General features: G+C 36.5%; 2 protein-coding genes and 1 pseudogene across 2 annotated transcripts; all 3 read right to left on the bottom strand.

The window, feature by feature from the left end:
* Positions 1-3,252: 3,252 nt before the first annotated feature.
* Positions 3,253-5,278, bottom strand: LOC122023093 (annotated as a pseudogene).
* A 68-nt stretch (positions 5,279-5,346) lies between these two features.
* On the bottom strand, positions 5,347-5,961 carry LOC122023092 (glutathione S-transferase T3-like). The gene has a single exon (XM_042581184.1). The coding sequence runs from the start codon at positions 5,959-5,961 to the stop codon at positions 5,347-5,349; it is 615 nt and encodes a 204-aa protein (XP_042437118.1).
* Positions 5,962-8,560: 2,599 nt separating this feature from the next.
* LOC122022482 (F-box protein At5g51370-like) lies at positions 8,561-12,553 on the bottom strand. Its single transcript, XM_042580503.1, has 3 exons — positions 11,288-12,553; positions 9,009-9,270; positions 8,561-8,920 (listed from the first exon to the last, which is right to left on the bottom strand). Exons 1-3 carry the CDS (start codon positions 12,442-12,444, stop codon positions 8,870-8,872), a joined length of 1,470 nt encoding a protein of 489 aa, XP_042436437.1. The 5' UTR covers positions 12,445-12,553; the 3' UTR covers positions 8,561-8,869.
* Between the last annotated feature and the right edge of the window lie 4,497 nt (positions 12,554-17,050).

The raw sequence follows: 17,050 nt of genomic DNA, 5'->3' as shown, positions 1-17,050 counted from the left end.
CTACTCAGATGCAGATTGGGCTGGGACCTTGATGACAGAAAATCCACATCTGGATATGTCTTCTTGCTGAATGATGGCGCCATCTCATGGAACAGCAAGAATGGAAGCTGAGTATGTGGCTTGTGCAGCGGCTGTGCAAGAGGCTGTCTGACTAAGAAGGTTCCTAAAGCATCTGAAGATTGCTGAGGATAGTGGGAGTCCTGTTACTATATACTGTGACAGTCAAGCTGCGATAGCTTTTTCCAAGGATCCCAAATATCACAGCAAAGGCAAGCATATAGAAATTAAATATAATTTTGTAAGGGATATTGTTGACAAGAAAAAGGTTATTCTTGAGTACATCCTTAATTACACGGAATATGCTTGCTAATCCTTTTACTAAGCCATTGATTAAAGAGTCATTTCATGGGCATATGAAGTCTTTGGGACTTCGAAGAATGTAACAATTGTAAAGACATTTTGATAAATGAAAAATGTCATGATCTATTCAGTGTATATGTCTTGGTTACATTCGAATAAAAGTCTCGATAAGCATGTTGGTAGATTGGGATTGGTCCACTCACATGGGCAATCATCTCTATTTGTTAAGTACGAATAGAGGTAAGACCGTTGCTTATGGGACAGCTTTTGTAGCTGTGAATAGAGACATACCCATAAGTTAAGGTCACCTTGATATTTGTGTCAAGATGAGATCATTTGTGTAATGATTGGAGTAAATGCACCCACCATTTACTGAATCTGCTTGAAGCCAGATTAGAATTCATATGTTGAATTCAGGATTAGACATTGGGAATGTCTAGATCGAAATCTGTACGATGTTAAATTTGGGAAAAACATGCGCTCTTTTTGGTAAAGAGAATAACATCGTAGCATGTGATTCATACCACATGTGCTATGGCGACAAGAAGGGTTGTAGGAGAATGGATCCCTGCTTCTCTAGGATATGAGACCCTTGAGATTATAAGTTAATCTCGATTTTATCCTAAGTGACTATTTAGCTGTCTACTTGAAGTTCTGATCAGTGTCTGCTACTTTAGCATGTTTCCTATTGGCTATGGATGATTCGGTCTATGGAGCATAACTAGGAAAGCAACTGATTAGAATGAATGGATTCTAGCTAAAAAGGAAGATTAAGATTGATTTACATCTGCGACATTTATTCACTGGTACCGGTTACATTTTTAGTTCAGTACATAAAATGTAATTGTGAATAATTTGTTTGATTGGAGGTGTTGAACATGCTCTTGACATATGGTCAATATGAGGGATTAGAGATGTTCATGATGATGTAAATAATTTAATCTGGGGTAAAGGCAAGCCATTTATGTCTATGATTCGTTCTATGGACATTTATGTCTCTGATTTGTTCTATGGAGCAGCTAAGTAAGGTGTGACAATCTTTTTAGCAATTGAATGCTCACTGTGCTTGCTGTCACACGAACCATTTTCCCTACTGTATGGAATGGATGTTCTGATCTGGTCTTCGTGACTTGATTCTCATAAAGTCTGTGTGACTTATTTGGTCTTTGTGACTAAATTTTACTCTGGTCTTCGTGACTTGATCCTCATAAAGTCTTTGTGACTTATTTGGTCTTTGTGACTAATTTCGTTCCGGTCTTCGTGACTTGATCACCTTGTAGTCTATGTGACTGACATGGTCTATGTGACCATATGGATTGACTTGGACGAGTGGGAGATGTTGGGCGTTACACTTGGCAGACGAAAGGATTCGTCCCTTTCGCTGCTGTAAACGCATGTTTGCTGCAAACGCTAGGGAGACGAAGGGGCGTCCTTTCCCCTTCGTCTTCCTTAGTCTTCTTATAAAAAGCGTCCAAGTGCAGATCGTAAGGGAGAGTTTTTTGGCGAGGTGATCAGGAGCATCGAGAGATCGAGGGAGAGTAAAGGGAGAGCATTCGGCTGGGATTTGGTTCGTGAACGTTGAAGCACTTTCCGGTTGCTCCGTGATCGTGCTTCCGACAGCGGCAACCTCTTCGTCGACCGCCAGCGTCTTCAACAACACTTCGGGAGATCATTGTAAGTTTATAATTACCGCATCGTTTTATTTTATCTTTGTATTATTTTAGTTTTCATGCTCTCAAAACTACCAACATTTCCATAGTAACTCTTTAAAAAAAGTGGTTAAACATATTTTCAAAATGTTTTTTTTTAATATTTTTCAAGAGAATTCTATAATTCAAAATGTTTGCATGCGTTTATAGAAAGTTTCCAAAAAGAATTTTTCATAAGGATTTAAACAATTATTTAAGCTATTTTGTCAAAAGTTTGAAGAAAAAATTTTTTAGGATATTTTTAAAAATATTTTTTGTGATTACATTTTTGTCTTTCAAATGAGTCCCCATGATGTCTCCCCCTTACCTAACACTTTTAGGAAATCCTTATTAACCATAAGGATTATATACTTATGTGTCTAGGAGTCTAAAATTTTATAATTGACCTAAAGGATCTTGACACTAAGTGTTGATCAACAATCATTTTCAAGAATGTATATTTTTGAAAGATATACAAGTATTTAAACTTAAGCAATCATGAATTAAATTTGAAAATTTACTTTTCATAGCATCTTAACCATTTTAGATTTTTAAACATGATAACCTTATATGTTTAAAGAGATATTAACATGATTTATCTAACATAGAAATTATTTTATTTTTAATTAGGTTTAATTAATAAAATTGTTTAAATAAATTATTAATTAATTATGAATTAATTAATTATTCATAAATTTTGAATCAACATTGATCTCAAGTTATATTTAAGTCAAGTTTAAGATTATTTTCAAATTAAATGATTTAGTTAAATTAATTTTAAATTAAGTGAATTATTAGTTATTAATGTATTAGAGCATCCACATTGGTGGGTGTTATAACACCCACCATCTCATCAAAAAGTGTGGGACCCACATGCCACATATACATCATATTAACACATCAATTCTCTCACATTCGTTTTAACAACCACCTTCATTATTTGTGGGATCCGCTGTCCATTCATCTTTATTTTTATTATAATTTTAATTATATTTACACAATTTAAATAATTATTATTTAAAATAATTAATAATATTATTTTAAAATATATTATTTATGTAAAATTAAAATATATTTATTTAAAATTAAAATAAATAATAATATTAATAATTTTATTTAAAATTAAAATATTAATATAAAATTGAAATGAAGGAGTACAACATAAAAAAAAATTACACTTGCATAAACTTAAAATACAATACTTTCAAGGATTATTGTTGTATTGTGACCAAATATGTTCAACTAAATCTGCACGAAGTTAGTGATGCACATGACTGTCACGTAGTTCGGAATTTGTCCGCAGATAATCATGAAATCCTCGATTTGAACCTTGGATATGTTGTGCGGGTTCATCACCTTCATCATTGTTGTACCAATTTGTCACCTGCTCCCCCTCATCTTCAACAATCATATTGTGCAAAATAATGCATGTTAACATAATATGTTTTAACTTTTTCTGTACCAATAACGAGCTGGACCTCTAAAAATTGCCCATCGAGCTTGGAGCACCCCAAATGCCCGTTCAACATCTTTTCTTGCAGCCTCTTGTCTTTCCTTAAACAACCTCCTCTTGGGATCTTCTGGACAAGGAAAAGTCTTCACGAAAGTAGCCCATTCCGGATATATTCCATCTGTTAGATAATACCCCTTTGTATATTGAGTCCCGTTGACCGTGAAATTAATCTCCGGAGCATTTCCTTGCAAGACGTTATTGAATATGGGAGATTCGTACAACACATTAATATCATTACGTGAACCTGCGACACCAAAGAATGCATGCCATATCCACAAGTCTTGAGACGCGACCGCTTCAAGCACGATTGATGGTGATCCATGACCTCTTGTAAACTGACCTTTCCAAGCAACTGGACAATTTTTCCATTCCCAATGCATGCAATCAAGGCTGCCCAACATTCCAGGGAAGCCGTGTCTCTCATTATGCATTTGAAGAAGACGTTGAACATCATCAACATTCGGTCTTCTCAAGTATCGATCACCAAATAGTTCAACCACATAACCACAGAACTTGAACAGACACTTGATGGCGGTTGATTCACCCATGCGTAGGTACTCATCAAGATGGTTGGCTGGAACTCCATAAGACAATTGGCGAATCGCAGCTGTACATTTTTGTAGTGGTGACAAACCTTTTCTTCTCGCAGCATCATCCCTTTGCTGAAAATAGGAAGAATGACTTTCAAGTGCATTAACTATGCGACAAAATAAATCTCTTCGCATGCGAAATCGTCTTCGAAATATTTAACCTGGATACACCGGGTTTGTGGAGAAATAATCATTGAAGAGCCTCACATGTCCGGCTTCACGATTTCTTTGGATGAACCTTCTTCTTCGCCGCATCTCGTTATTACTTTGATATGCTTCAACTATTTGTTGACTTTGTTGAAGTATCAATGAAATTAGCTCATTCCCCGGATCATAACCTTCGTCGCCAACTTCAACTTGGACTTCGTTTTCACTTGTCGAGTCAGAGCTGGTGCTACTTGAAGATTGAGACATTTTGGAGGAAACTAATGCAAGTCTATATTTAGAATAAGAATTGTAGAGCATAAGGTGTCTATTTATTTTTTTCTTGTCAACGGATATATTCCAACGGCTATTTTCTATTAATCTAATTGTACACATATTCCAACGGCTATCTTACTAAAATAATTCTCATTAATTAATTAATTAAAAAAATATTCAACGGATACTTGTTTGGGTGGGTCACCCAATTTATTTATTTATTCATGGATGACTAAAATATTTGGTTCATTGAAAATTGCAATAATAAAAAATTAGACTTAGTGATCAGTACAATAATTGAAAGTTACATTAATTGAAAAGTACAATAATCGAAAATTACCTTAATTGAAAATACAATAATTGAACATTACAATAAATGAAAATTACATATTCCATCTCCCCTTAATCTCTTGGCATAGATGTTCATGGATGTTTAATTGCTCCTCTGTCATTTGCGAAGTGTCCTTTGAAAGGATTGCATATTCTTTTAATTGAACTTTGGCTAAGGCAGCTTTTGCTTTCATCTCGGCAGCGTTTGCTTTCATCTCCTCAACTTTGAATTGTTGTTTTTTCATTTCAACTTCAGCCATTTTTATGCTTATATACTCAGTAAACTTTGCAAACATATTGTCCAAATTTGTTGTCATACCTTCAATGTCTGATTTCATTTTGCCTTTCCCCTTTCTTTTTGCTGCCTTCTGACCCATTGGATGAGTTTCTTCTTCATTTAGGTCTACATGCTAACCCATTGGACGAGTTTCTTCTTCATCTAGGTCTACATGTAGACTCGCATCTTGGTTAGATGAGGTATTGCTTGCTCCGACTCCGAGGTCCTTGCCTTCTTCGTGCCAACAAGGTGATCAACGGACTGTGGAGTAAAGCTTGGACGATCTTTTATGATTTTCCATACATGCTCGAGATTAAATGCAATGCCATTATTTTCCTCGCGATACTTTTCATATGCAAGCCGTAATATGTCCTCATCACTGTGGCCGCTACGATACACACTATAAACACTATTGTAATTTGCGTTGAAGCGATATACCTTTTTTTGTATGGTATTGTGCCAGTGCGATCGTATGACACTAGCAATTCTATTGGGTGTACCTGGAGGATGATTCTCATTGTAGTAGCTTGCAATACGTCCCCAAAAAGCATCCACCTTCTGATCATTGTCGATGATTGGATCATCACTGATAGTAACAAACGATCTTGCTAAAACCTCATCTTCAACCTTACTCCATGTTGACCGCTTTCTTCTACCTGCAGTGTCGGAATCCACCTTCTCCAAATTTACGAGCTCAATTGAGGATTCACGGTCAGACAGTTGAGTCTCTGGAACAAAAGTCGGACTAAACGACTCATTTTCCGTCGGAGATGTAAAAGGCATACCGGTTGCATGTGGAATAGATGGATAATTTTGTGGATATGGATTATACGGATAATTTGGTGGATATGAACCGTATGGATTTGGTGGATATGGATTATGTGGATAATTTGATGGATATGGAAAAAATGGGTAATTTGGTGGAATTTGTGAATTTTGAGGAGAAGGATTTTTTTCTGGCAAATTTTGGTAATTCACAAAATTTCTAAAAAATTCTCGATTATTTTCATCCATTTCGGAGGAAAATAAGAGAAGAATTTTAGAAGGATTTAGGTGTTGAAAGATTGAAATAAGGTGATGAGTATTTATAGATGAAATTTTATATTTTTTAAAAAAATTATCCGTTGAAATTTGAAATAGCCGTTGAAAATAAAAAACTATCCGTTGCGTTGCCGTTGTTTCCCAACGTCTAATTGATTTTTTAAATTTTTTTAATAGATTATATATATTGTAGAATAAGTTTATGGTGTGCCATAGAGATAATAAGTTTGTGGTGGGCCATAGGGATTTTTTTTATTTTCCTCAACGTTATTTCCTCTCTCTAAAATGCTTGTGGTGGGCCATAGGTATTAAAAAAAAAAAAAAAACATTGAACGCGTTCATGCCTTTGTGTGGGCCCAACCCAATTAATTCTTGTGCTACACTAGTTTTAACGTTCATTGAACGTTATAACAGTCCATGAACGCACCAATGCAGGTGCTCTTAAGTTAAGATTGAGTTAATTGTTGAATTTCAGATTAATTAACTTATTAATTAGTATTAAGGTAATTTAGTCTAATTTAATTTTTAATTTAAATCAATTTTAAGTTTTGATTGAAGTGTAATTAAATTTAAATTTGGGATTTAATTAAAGTTTCTAGTTTAAGTTTTAATTTAAGATTTAAGTAAATTTTAATTAAACTTTCTAATTAAAGTTTTACGTTTTTAATTAGTCTTAATTTCTTATTTAATTAGGGTTTAAACTTAGGTTTGAATTAAGTGAATATAATTAAATTTGGATTAATAAAGAAGTTTCAATTATTTTTGGATTAATATATAGTTAACTTAAAATTAAATTAATTTTTGGAGTAAAATAATTATTGGATTAATTATTGAAATTGATTAATTTTTAATTGAGTTTAAAATTGATTAATTTTAAATTTAGTTTAAATATTTTTTTATTTTTTTATTTTTAAAAGAATTTTTTAAATAGTTTTTTAAAAGGATTTTTAAAAGAATTTTTTAAAAATATTTTTTAAATTATTTTTTAAAAAAAATAAAAGATTTTTTAAAAACTATTTTTAAAATAAATTTTTAAAAAAAATTAAATTAATTTTTAAAATAAGTTTTTTTAAAAAAAAATTAATTAAAGTTTTACTTACTGTCTTCTAGAAGATCATAAGGAAGAAAAAGTGGAAGTAAATGGAGAAGATCTTTCTTAGGTGCTAGGGTTGACGGTGTCAAAAAACTTATATTAATGGGGAACTAAGTGTTTTGTCAAGATTGCCCTAAACTCTTAGGACCTTTCTTTTTACATAAGAATTCAATCCGTTATCAGTTTATAGATGATAATAAATTGGGCTAAGAGGTTCTGCATCTTGAATTAGTATTCAATAATCTAAAATATAATCAATATAAGTTAGATCATTTTAAAATGTTCAAATTGTATTCACATATTCAACTTATAAATTAGTCCACCAAATATAAATAATAAATTTCAACAATAGATTGATGATGACGATGAAGGTCACACATCAATCAGACTGTTGGCAAGGAACTCGAAGAACAAAGGGGATTCATCCTTGAACCTCTCTGTAAATAAGAATTCCATAATGAGCCAAGCTCATCATCATCATGCCCAATTAGTAAGCAATGGGCTGAGACGATGAAGATACTAGTGTCCCGCCTCTACTATTACTATAGTGTATATCATCGTACTGCCCTCTAAAAAACAGATACTATGCATCGTTATTATGCTCAATAACAAATCTCAGTTTCATTTTTGACTTATTTCTCTCAATCAGGTAACGATAATTCCTCCTTTCTAGTCCTTTCAACAACAAAAATGCGAGGAGCTATCAGTGATTACATGGGGTCATATGATTCATCGTATTGCATAGTTCATCTCTCAGATTATATGCACACCATAAAAGACATTGTCACGTCCATCCATCTTAGATAAATTTAGTCAACGACTCTGATAAGCATGTTCCGTCTATAATACGTGATTCTTTATTTTCCTTATCAAGTCCCCGCGAGTTGATACATGGTGTTTACTCAAGTCTTGAGATTAATTCCCGATAAAATGTTGATAAATATACATTTTAGCATCGTTTTTTTGAAAAAAAAAAAAAAGGGTGAATAGAATTGTTTACGAACCGAACAAAATGTAAAGGAGAGAAAAAAAACCAAAACGGGAAAAGGCAAACTGTGCTTGTAAAGTTGATCTTTCGTTGCAAAAGAACAAAACAAATCATACGGTTGGTAATTTCACCAAATTTAACTAAAATTCCAGCTGGCTATAAAATCTTGCTACGGCATTCAATCCGATTTCAGAATTCTAGGGAAAAACAAAGAGCAGTTCGAATTGCCCAGGGAAATTGGCAGAGATCATTATGAAAGGTGAGAAAACAGAACTTCCACCATTCGAAACCATGTGTAATAGTGGCATAACATAAGCCGACAGCTTTCTGCCAAGTGTGGGCTAACTGGAAAAAATGGCTCTATGAGTCAGTAAATTGTAATATACCCTCATTACATGTGCCACTTCGTAGTGTCTCACCCAAAAAGTTTTACCATTTGAATTAAGAAACCATACGGACGAGCAACCGAAATTCCCTAATGTTGCATCCATGAGTGTTTCAATCTGTCACCGTATGGCAGATCCTTGTTTTTTTTCATCATGTACATCCTATGGGTAACACATACTTTTTCACAGTTCGTCCTCATTCTCCTTTAGTCGGTGTTGAACCCATAGCGTTCGCTGAAAGGAAACAAGAGCTAGATTGTTATTCCTTAGATGTGAGAAGAGGGAATTGCGGTGTCTAATACAATAACAGCTTCATTCTCACCCTTCTGAAGAATCTCCCACCCTTCCTTCCAAGACGCATCCCCATGAGGCTCATAGCCAGGACAGACTTTGAATCTGGACGCCACTTCAACTCTTTGAGATATAAGAAACGGCTTGATAGAGCAGGAGATACTTCACTGTCCTTGATTTTATTGCATGAGACAACTGTTAGTCTCTGCAAATCTATACAGGACAGAACTATTTGTTCCAATCCTGCAGTCGTTACTCGTGAGCATCCTTTCAAGGAGAGACACATCACCCTCCTATGCATGAAAAAAGGGGAACAAAGTAAGCATCCACTAAACCGCAAGGAGATACCAGTAAACTGTGTCGAGGGAATGTGCAAGGAAAGAGTATGCTGTGAGAAAATGAACATGTTAGCTTATTCCTAGATGCAGCATCAGTGTTGTTGCACTGAGGTTAATTTGGTTCACACAAGGTTATCTAATTGAGATTGGAATTGGGAATTGGTTTTACTGAATTTTCAGATCACATGAGGTGAGATCAGTTAAAAATAACACAACAATAAGCAACCCTAGAAGCAACACATAAAGATGCAGTGTTGGAATGCAGGTCACTTGAAATAGACTCATTATTTTGTGAAGATTATAAATGCATGATTTGTTCTCATGCGTAACAACTCAAAACAACTGTTAACAATATATTTATATTGATTGGTCATTTTCCTAACACCTATGCTTTAGGGAGAAATCATTGTACCTTTTAATGTTTTCTTGTTTTCCTGAAATGCACCCAAAGTTTTCTGATTGTCAAAATATTTCCTAGAGTACTGATAACAGAATGATGATCTCAAAATAATGTGATCTTACTCCACAAGGCTGAAAATTGCCATGCTATCATTCAAGTGTTGATGATTAGAAGGCATAATGCAAGACTTTTCAAATCTTGATGGTGCATTTTGAAGATTTTAAGCTTTAAGATCCATTTGAAAAAGCAATTAGAAATAAATTTTTCCAGAATTATTGTGATAAATGGTCATTTAATTCAACTTTAATAACTAGTCAATAGATACAGAAGCCATTTGGTGGCAAAAGGGAATATGGATATTCAAAAGGGATAAATTTAACCATCCACCCTTTGTAACTTACCAACTCAAACTTGGTGATAATCTATTTTACATTTTGATTATATATATAAAAAAATCATCCTATTTACATTCTGTTCAATGAGACACTTCTAAATAATTTTCTTGTTATTGTTCTTCTACACCTCTTAGTATTTTTGATATATGAGGAAACAAGGCCCAAGTTATATATATATATATATAGAGAGAGAGAGAGAGAGAGAGATGATACCTTGTACCTTACACACCCTTACTCTGCACACTCCTAAGCAACCCTCACATATCCGAGCGCCCGAATGCCCTGCCCAGGCACTCCGATTCACTTTTGAGGATCCAAGTGGCCGGACGAACATCCGGACATGTGAGGATCGCAAAGGAGTATACAGGGTAAGGGTGTGCAGAGTAACTTATATATATATATATATATATATATATTCCTTTTTCTCTCTGTTTCCTTTAAGAGATGAATGATAGATTGGAAGCCAGGGAGATAAGTTGAAGGATGGATTGAAAGCAAAGGCAAGCAAGGGATGAAGGATGGATCCAACATTCTTGGTTGATTCAGCCAACATGATGATCAGTTTGATAGGTCCACTCAACACATCCAATCTATCAAGTTCACTATATCTAATTACCCCAATCAGTTTACTCGCTTACCAACACTACTAGCTCAATTGACATGTCTGGTCCAATTGGTCCACTTGATCCACTTGATCGACACAACAGGTCCGAGTGCCCAGCATGATCGATCAACTTGGTCCATCCCAGAACAATCAGCACACATACCACAACCCAACATGATCAATCTGCCTGACTATCAGATCGATCCAATTGATCCACTAGTTTACCTGTGTCACTCATATTATTTGTCTATTTTTAAAGTGACTTATTAACAAGTATCACGTTTAGTAAATGTGGAATTTAATAAACGGGAATTGAAGTTTTCCACTTCTTAAAATAGGGAATGGATGGAATGGACTGGATTGAGTCATCATTTAAAAATGGCCATTGATCATCAAAAAGAACAGACTCAAACCCCTTAAAAGTATCATTGTCATTCCACGCACTGCTACACGAGACTAGACACAAACAGACCAAATAAACAAAAAAAAAATGGCGATTACTATCGATATATACCAGATAACAAAGCACGTGCAATGGGAAAACGGGAGGAAATTTGTGAGAAGCACGCATACCTGCATATGCTCGCGAGACTGAACAAGTCATTCTCCAGTCCCCAACAATCTTCAAGCACAAGATCCCTAATCGTCTCGCACACCACGAACAGCGCTTGCAAGCTTCTTCTATCCCGCAGCTGGCACCGCTGAATTTGCAGTGTCTCCATGGCCGGGCAAGCTCCTAGGTGCTCCAATGGCCCCGGATCAGTGTCTATGCTCCTGCAATTCTGAAGTCTCAGCGTCTTTAGGTTCGCACAGAAGGACAACGCAGTCATCCACCCGGCGTCCATCCGGTGGTCGGCGATCGTCAGTTCCTCGAGCATCAAACAGCAACGCCCGATGGCAGAGATGCCGTCGTAACTTCCCTCGCACCCACTGAGCTCGAGCTTCACCAGACGCTTGCAGCCGTGGCCAAGTATCGTGAGCCCAATGTCGGTGACACCGGGCCCGCGATAGAGCCCCTCGACGGATCCCACCAGCTTCAGGATTTGGAGATTAGCGAATACGGAAATGGGGCGGAGGGCTAGGTCGGAGCACCGGTGAAGCTCCAGCTCCTGCAGCGTTTCGCATCCACCAGCGACCGCCATGAGCCCGGTTTCGGAGGCAACAGCGACGAGGGACAGCTTGCGGAGCCCGGGGCATTCACGGGCGACGATCTCGAGGCAGCGATCTATCGCATCCGGATCGAGGAAGCGGCAGTCGCCGATGGGAGGGTCGGCGTGGGTATCTACGACAACGGAGACGGGGCCGCTGGTGAGCAGCGGCGCGCCGGCAGCGGACCCCGAAGGCGAGGCGAAGGATGCGGGGACGAGGTCGAGGTCGGTGAGGTCCGGAAAGCGGAGGGGGAGGCGGCCGGTGTTGAGGAAGGACCACTCGAGTAGGGTGAGCGAACGGCGAAGGCGGCCGACAAGGCGGAGCCATCGCTTGCAAACGAGGGAGGCGGGGAGGCGAAGGGAGTCAGGGACAGCGGCGAGAACGCGGAGAAGAAGTTCGTCCGAGAGCAGCAGAGTGAGATCTCCGGCTCCATCGCAGGGTAGAGTCGGCGTTTTCGTTAGGGTTTGGGTTTGATCGCCGAGCCGCATGTCGAAGAGCGCATGGTGGAGAGGCCTTTTAGTTGAGGCTGCTGTGGCGGAAGCGAACCAGAGGCCCGTCCAGGATGGAAGGCGGTGGATCATCTAGGGTTTCCGACGAGAAGCAGAGCCGACGCGGTGGGGGGAAGGAGAGAGTTCGCCTTTATCGTTCTTATCCCTGTGTAAGCCAGAGCTTCTTTTATTCACTCCCGTTCCAAATTTGGAATCCCAAACGGAAGACACAACCCATGTTACGAACAGGGTTAGCCCACCGTTCTAATTTCCTCCTATAAAAATAACAGTGAAACAGCCGTTTTCAAATTTGGTACACACCGCCAAATTTAGCTGATTAATTTTTTTTCTTTAAATAATAATGCATATGCCAAAATGATAGTTGAAGTAACGTAGCACCATTCAGTTCGTTTGATTTATCAAAATCCAATTATCATGCAAAAAAAAAAAAATCAGGTTTATGCAAAATATATCTAATCATTATTTTTCCCCAAGAATGAAGAGTTAAAAAATCGGAGCTGAAAATGGGCCCCACCGAGAGAGCCGTTTGTTTTAGCGATTTCAAATGATAGAAGACCCCGACCCCTCGCGCTCCCTTCTGAATGCAGTGTTGCCCTTCTGAATGCAGTATTGCAGCGTGCGCTGGATGGGGACACGTGGACCCCACCACATACTGTCTATGCAAAAGCAAAACCACGGATGGCGTGTTTTGTTTCCTATACTTCCAAAGGTAAATTGCTTCTCCCCCCTATCTGACACCGCCCCCCTCCCCTTTTCAGGTTTTATCTTATATGCAAATGACTTTTATACCCCTAATTACTTTATTTGTATTTTTTATTTGTATTTAATTTTTATTTAGTTTTATTTTTTAACAATTTTGTTTATTATTTTTTTCATCAAAATTTTTTATTTTATACTTATATTTTTTTCCAATTTTATTTAATTTAATTTTTAATCAATTTTTTATTTTATACTTGTATTTTTTCCAATTTTATTTAATTTTTATTTATTTTTATTTTCTAATCAATTTTATTTATTATTTTTTTCATCAATTTTTTTTATTTTATACTTATATTTTTTTCAATTTTATTTAATTTCTATTTAATTTTATTTTTTAATCAATTTATTATTATTTTTTATTTTATACTTGTATTTTTTTCAATTTTATTTAATTTTTATTTAGTTTTATTTTCTAATCAATTTTATTTATTACTTTTTTTATCAAATTTTTTTATTTTATATAATTTTTAATATACGTCAGAATCTCTCTTTTCCTTTAAATTACTTTTCTAATTTGACATTAAAATTACCCCATCTAATTCTTGATATATGCTAAAACCTCTCCTCTCTTTAAATTACCCACCTCTAACATTTTACAACACATGTCAGAACCTCTCTCTCCTTAAATTACCGACCATTCAATCCTTGACATTTGACAAAACACCCTCCCTTTTAAATTACCCATCTTCAACTCTTGACATAGATTAGAATATTCTCTCTCTTTAAATTATCCATTCTCCAACCCTTGACACATGTCAAAACATCCCTATTCTTTTAAATTACCCTTTTCCAACCCTTGACACATGTCAGAACCTCTCCTCCTTTTAAATTACTCTCCTTCTATCTCTTGACACATATCAGAACTTCTTACTCTATTTAAATTACCCAAGCTCCAATTCTTGACACATGCCAAAACACTCATGCCCTTTTAAATTATCTCATTCAACCCTTGACATAAATAAGAACCTTTCCTCCATTTAAATTATCTACCCTTAAATAAAAGATTACAAATATATAATAAAAATTATTCAAAAAAGAATAAAACTGATAAAAAAATTTAAAAAAACTGATAAAAAAATAAAATCAATAAAAAAACAAAACTTAAAAAAATAAAAAAAATAAAAAAAAAACACAACGTGAATGAGAGAATAAGCATAAGGGTATAAAGGTAAAAAAATAAATGTGGGACCAAGAGGGGTAAGGATTAGGGGGTGGGAAAAGCAGTTCTCCTTCCAAAGATGCCGCAAAAAAGATTTAAATTTGACAAAAGGAAAGTTACAATTGTCAGGTTATTCACAATACCAAATACAAAATGGGGATAGATTGAAAGACAAAAATCAAAATGCCATTCTTTGTTATGACAAAAATCAAAATGCCATTCTTTGTTATTTTTATCAAATACTGTCATTTTTTAATTAAAAGGTGCACCGATAAAATATCATAATTATCCTTAATACTATTCAAATTATTATAATGGCACTCATCTAAATTGGACCTATTATAACAATTACGATTTCATAATGATTACGATATAATTTTTTTAAAACATTATTCATAGCAATCGAACATCAAATCCTAAACTTTGAAAGATAACTTTTAACTTAGTTATACCATAAAACACTCATAAATATTAAATCAAAATGAATTCAAAGATCTATAATTGATTACAAGTAAAAAAAATATCGTTTAAATTTTATTTCGAAGGATCCAAATAATTTGTCTTAATTTTTTTTTAATGTTTTAACAACTACAATATCATAACTGCAACGACTGTGATAGTTAAGTTATTAAGACGGGAAAAATAAGAGAAATGATAATGTGAATAAGATACCATTGTGTACGGGATTCAACATAGGACGCCCTATATTGAACGAAAAATAATATAAACAATTGCTCAATCAACAAGCCAATTGAAAAATCTACCCATGCATACTCAAATACCGGTTCTGGTTAAGTTAAGAATGTGTTCCCAGGTCAGCAAAATACTGGGGGATTTTATTGTTTAACCTCACGATGAAGCTGCTGCAATCTCTGTGAGATACCTACTATACAGTCGACAAATTTGACAGCATTGTACAAACAAAATAAAATCGATCTGGGAAATCAAAACTTCGTAATGCAAAAACTAACCGCGAGTGCTGCCATTTGCTGTTTCCTGACCCTTTCTCCAGGAAAGCATAACAATCTTGAGAACTCTGGTAGTGATGTCTAACTTCATGGGCTAGTTATTTATACTAATCATTTAAATGTAAGACAAGGTGTTTGGGTGACACCAAGGATCCATCCAGTGTGCCTAAAACCTTTATGTCATAAAGACAAAAATCCTGAAACAAGATTGTTACCTGATATCATGTGGAGTAATGAATATTCACTAGTAGCCTTGACTTTCAACATAATCTACTAGAGTTTCCAAGCTGATCTTACCGCCATAAAAATAATTTGGAGTGACCAATACAATACACCTTCCTTGAGAAAGTATATGGCAATAAAACCTAAAGACAGAAAGTATCAACTTATTTGAAATTTGGGTTATATTTTCATGAATGATTAGATAAATAATCTACAAGCATGTGAGAGAAAAGAACAGAACTTATCGATATGATTAGTTCTTAAGAGGTGGACAAGACTGAGAGTCCTCTAGTATCGCGCATTCCTAGATGCAGTTTGTGAACAAGGACACCAAGGAGTAAGAATCCAACAAATATCTGCTTCCTACATCTCACACAACAAACGAAACAGAGGGCAATGAAGCAATGATGGAAATATGGCAAAGGGCATCCAAAAAGGGAGACAGTTAGAAGAGACATATGTTGAGTTTTTAATTCAAACTATTTTCCTTGGTTTTTGTTGTTGTTATGGTAATGCATATATGTATGCATTTAGTCTCACATTGCTAAGCTAAGAAGGTTGGAAGACCTTATATATGGAGCCCTTCCATTCTTGCTTAGCAAAGTTAAGGGGACCTACACGCATGCGCGGGCCGAGCCCAAATCAGGAGGGGGGTGCAAATTCCCAGCTCGTGGGCCTCACGCTTGCCGGCGGCCTGGTTTGTTTTTGCCAGTCTTTGGTTTGGTTCTGTCCCAAACCGACGCACGCTTTGGTTCGCTGGCGAGGTTTGGTTCTGTCCCGCGTGAGAGGGAACCGACACACACTTTGGTTCGCATTCGCTGGCAAAGCAGTGCTTCGGTTCACTGCAAAGCAGTGCTTCGTTTCGAAGTGAATAAAACCTGCGCTCTCAAGCAGTCTGTTTCACTCTTCTTCGCTCACTGTGTGGTGCTGCCTTCTTTCCCTTTTCCGAGAGTTTAGTTTTCCTTGTCCTAAGGTTGTGTTCCGCGATCTGAGGTTGAGTCCAAGTGCGACGTTCGTCTTGGAGTGCACCTACAGACAACGCGAGTGGTTGTCGGATCTTGGGAGAATATTGCCGGAGAGCCTCAGCACTGTGGGCGGCAATATATTCTCTAAAGACAGTCGGCACGCCAACGTTTCAACCGGAGGAGATAACAATTTCTGGACCTTACTCTTTTATTTACCTGTTTATTGCATGCTTACTATTTTGGTGCAAATATAGTGCTCTCAATCAACAACAATTTTAGAGAATATATTGTTGGTGCGGGTAGCACTAACGGTCTAACCTAAGTTTTGATGAATGATAAATATGTTAAGTTAGTTTTGTTGTTGTCTGACACTTTGATCGAGTGTGCAGGAGAAGTCCAGACGGGTCGACGGGCTGACCAGATGTCTGGCACGAAGTCCAGCTAGGTCGACGGGCTAACCGGATAGCTGGCGAGAAGTCCAAGCGGGTCGACGGGCTGACCGGACGCTAGGCGAGAAGTCCAAGCGGGTCGACGGGCTGACCGGACGCTTGGCGAGAAGTCCAGACGGGTCGACGGGTCGACGGGCTGACCGGACGTCTGGCAGG

This window comes from Zingiber officinale, chromosome 9B (assembly GCF_018446385.1).
Source record: "Zingiber officinale cultivar Zhangliang chromosome 9B, Zo_v1.1, whole genome shotgun sequence".
Taxonomy (NCBI): domain Eukaryota; kingdom Viridiplantae; phylum Streptophyta; class Magnoliopsida; order Zingiberales; family Zingiberaceae; genus Zingiber; species Zingiber officinale.
This window is presented reverse-complemented; position numbering and strand designations above follow the sequence as displayed.

Coding starts and splice junctions, on each gene's coding strand:
- LOC122023092 (XM_042581184.1), bottom strand. CDS start 5,961: ATGCCTTTTACATCTCCGACGGAAAATGAGTCGTTTAGTCCGACTTTT.
- LOC122022482 (XM_042580503.1), bottom strand. CDS start 12,444: ATGATCCACCGCCTTCCATCCTGGACGGGCCTCTGGTTCGCTTCCGCC. Junction 9,271..11,287: donor AGTCTCGCGAGCATATGCAG/GTATGCGTGCTT, acceptor TTTCATGCATAG/GAGGGTGATGTGTCTCTCCT. Junction 8,921..9,008: donor GTGGGAGATTCTTCAGAAGG/GTGAGAATGAAG, acceptor GTTTCCTTTCAG/CGAACGCTATGGGTTCAACA.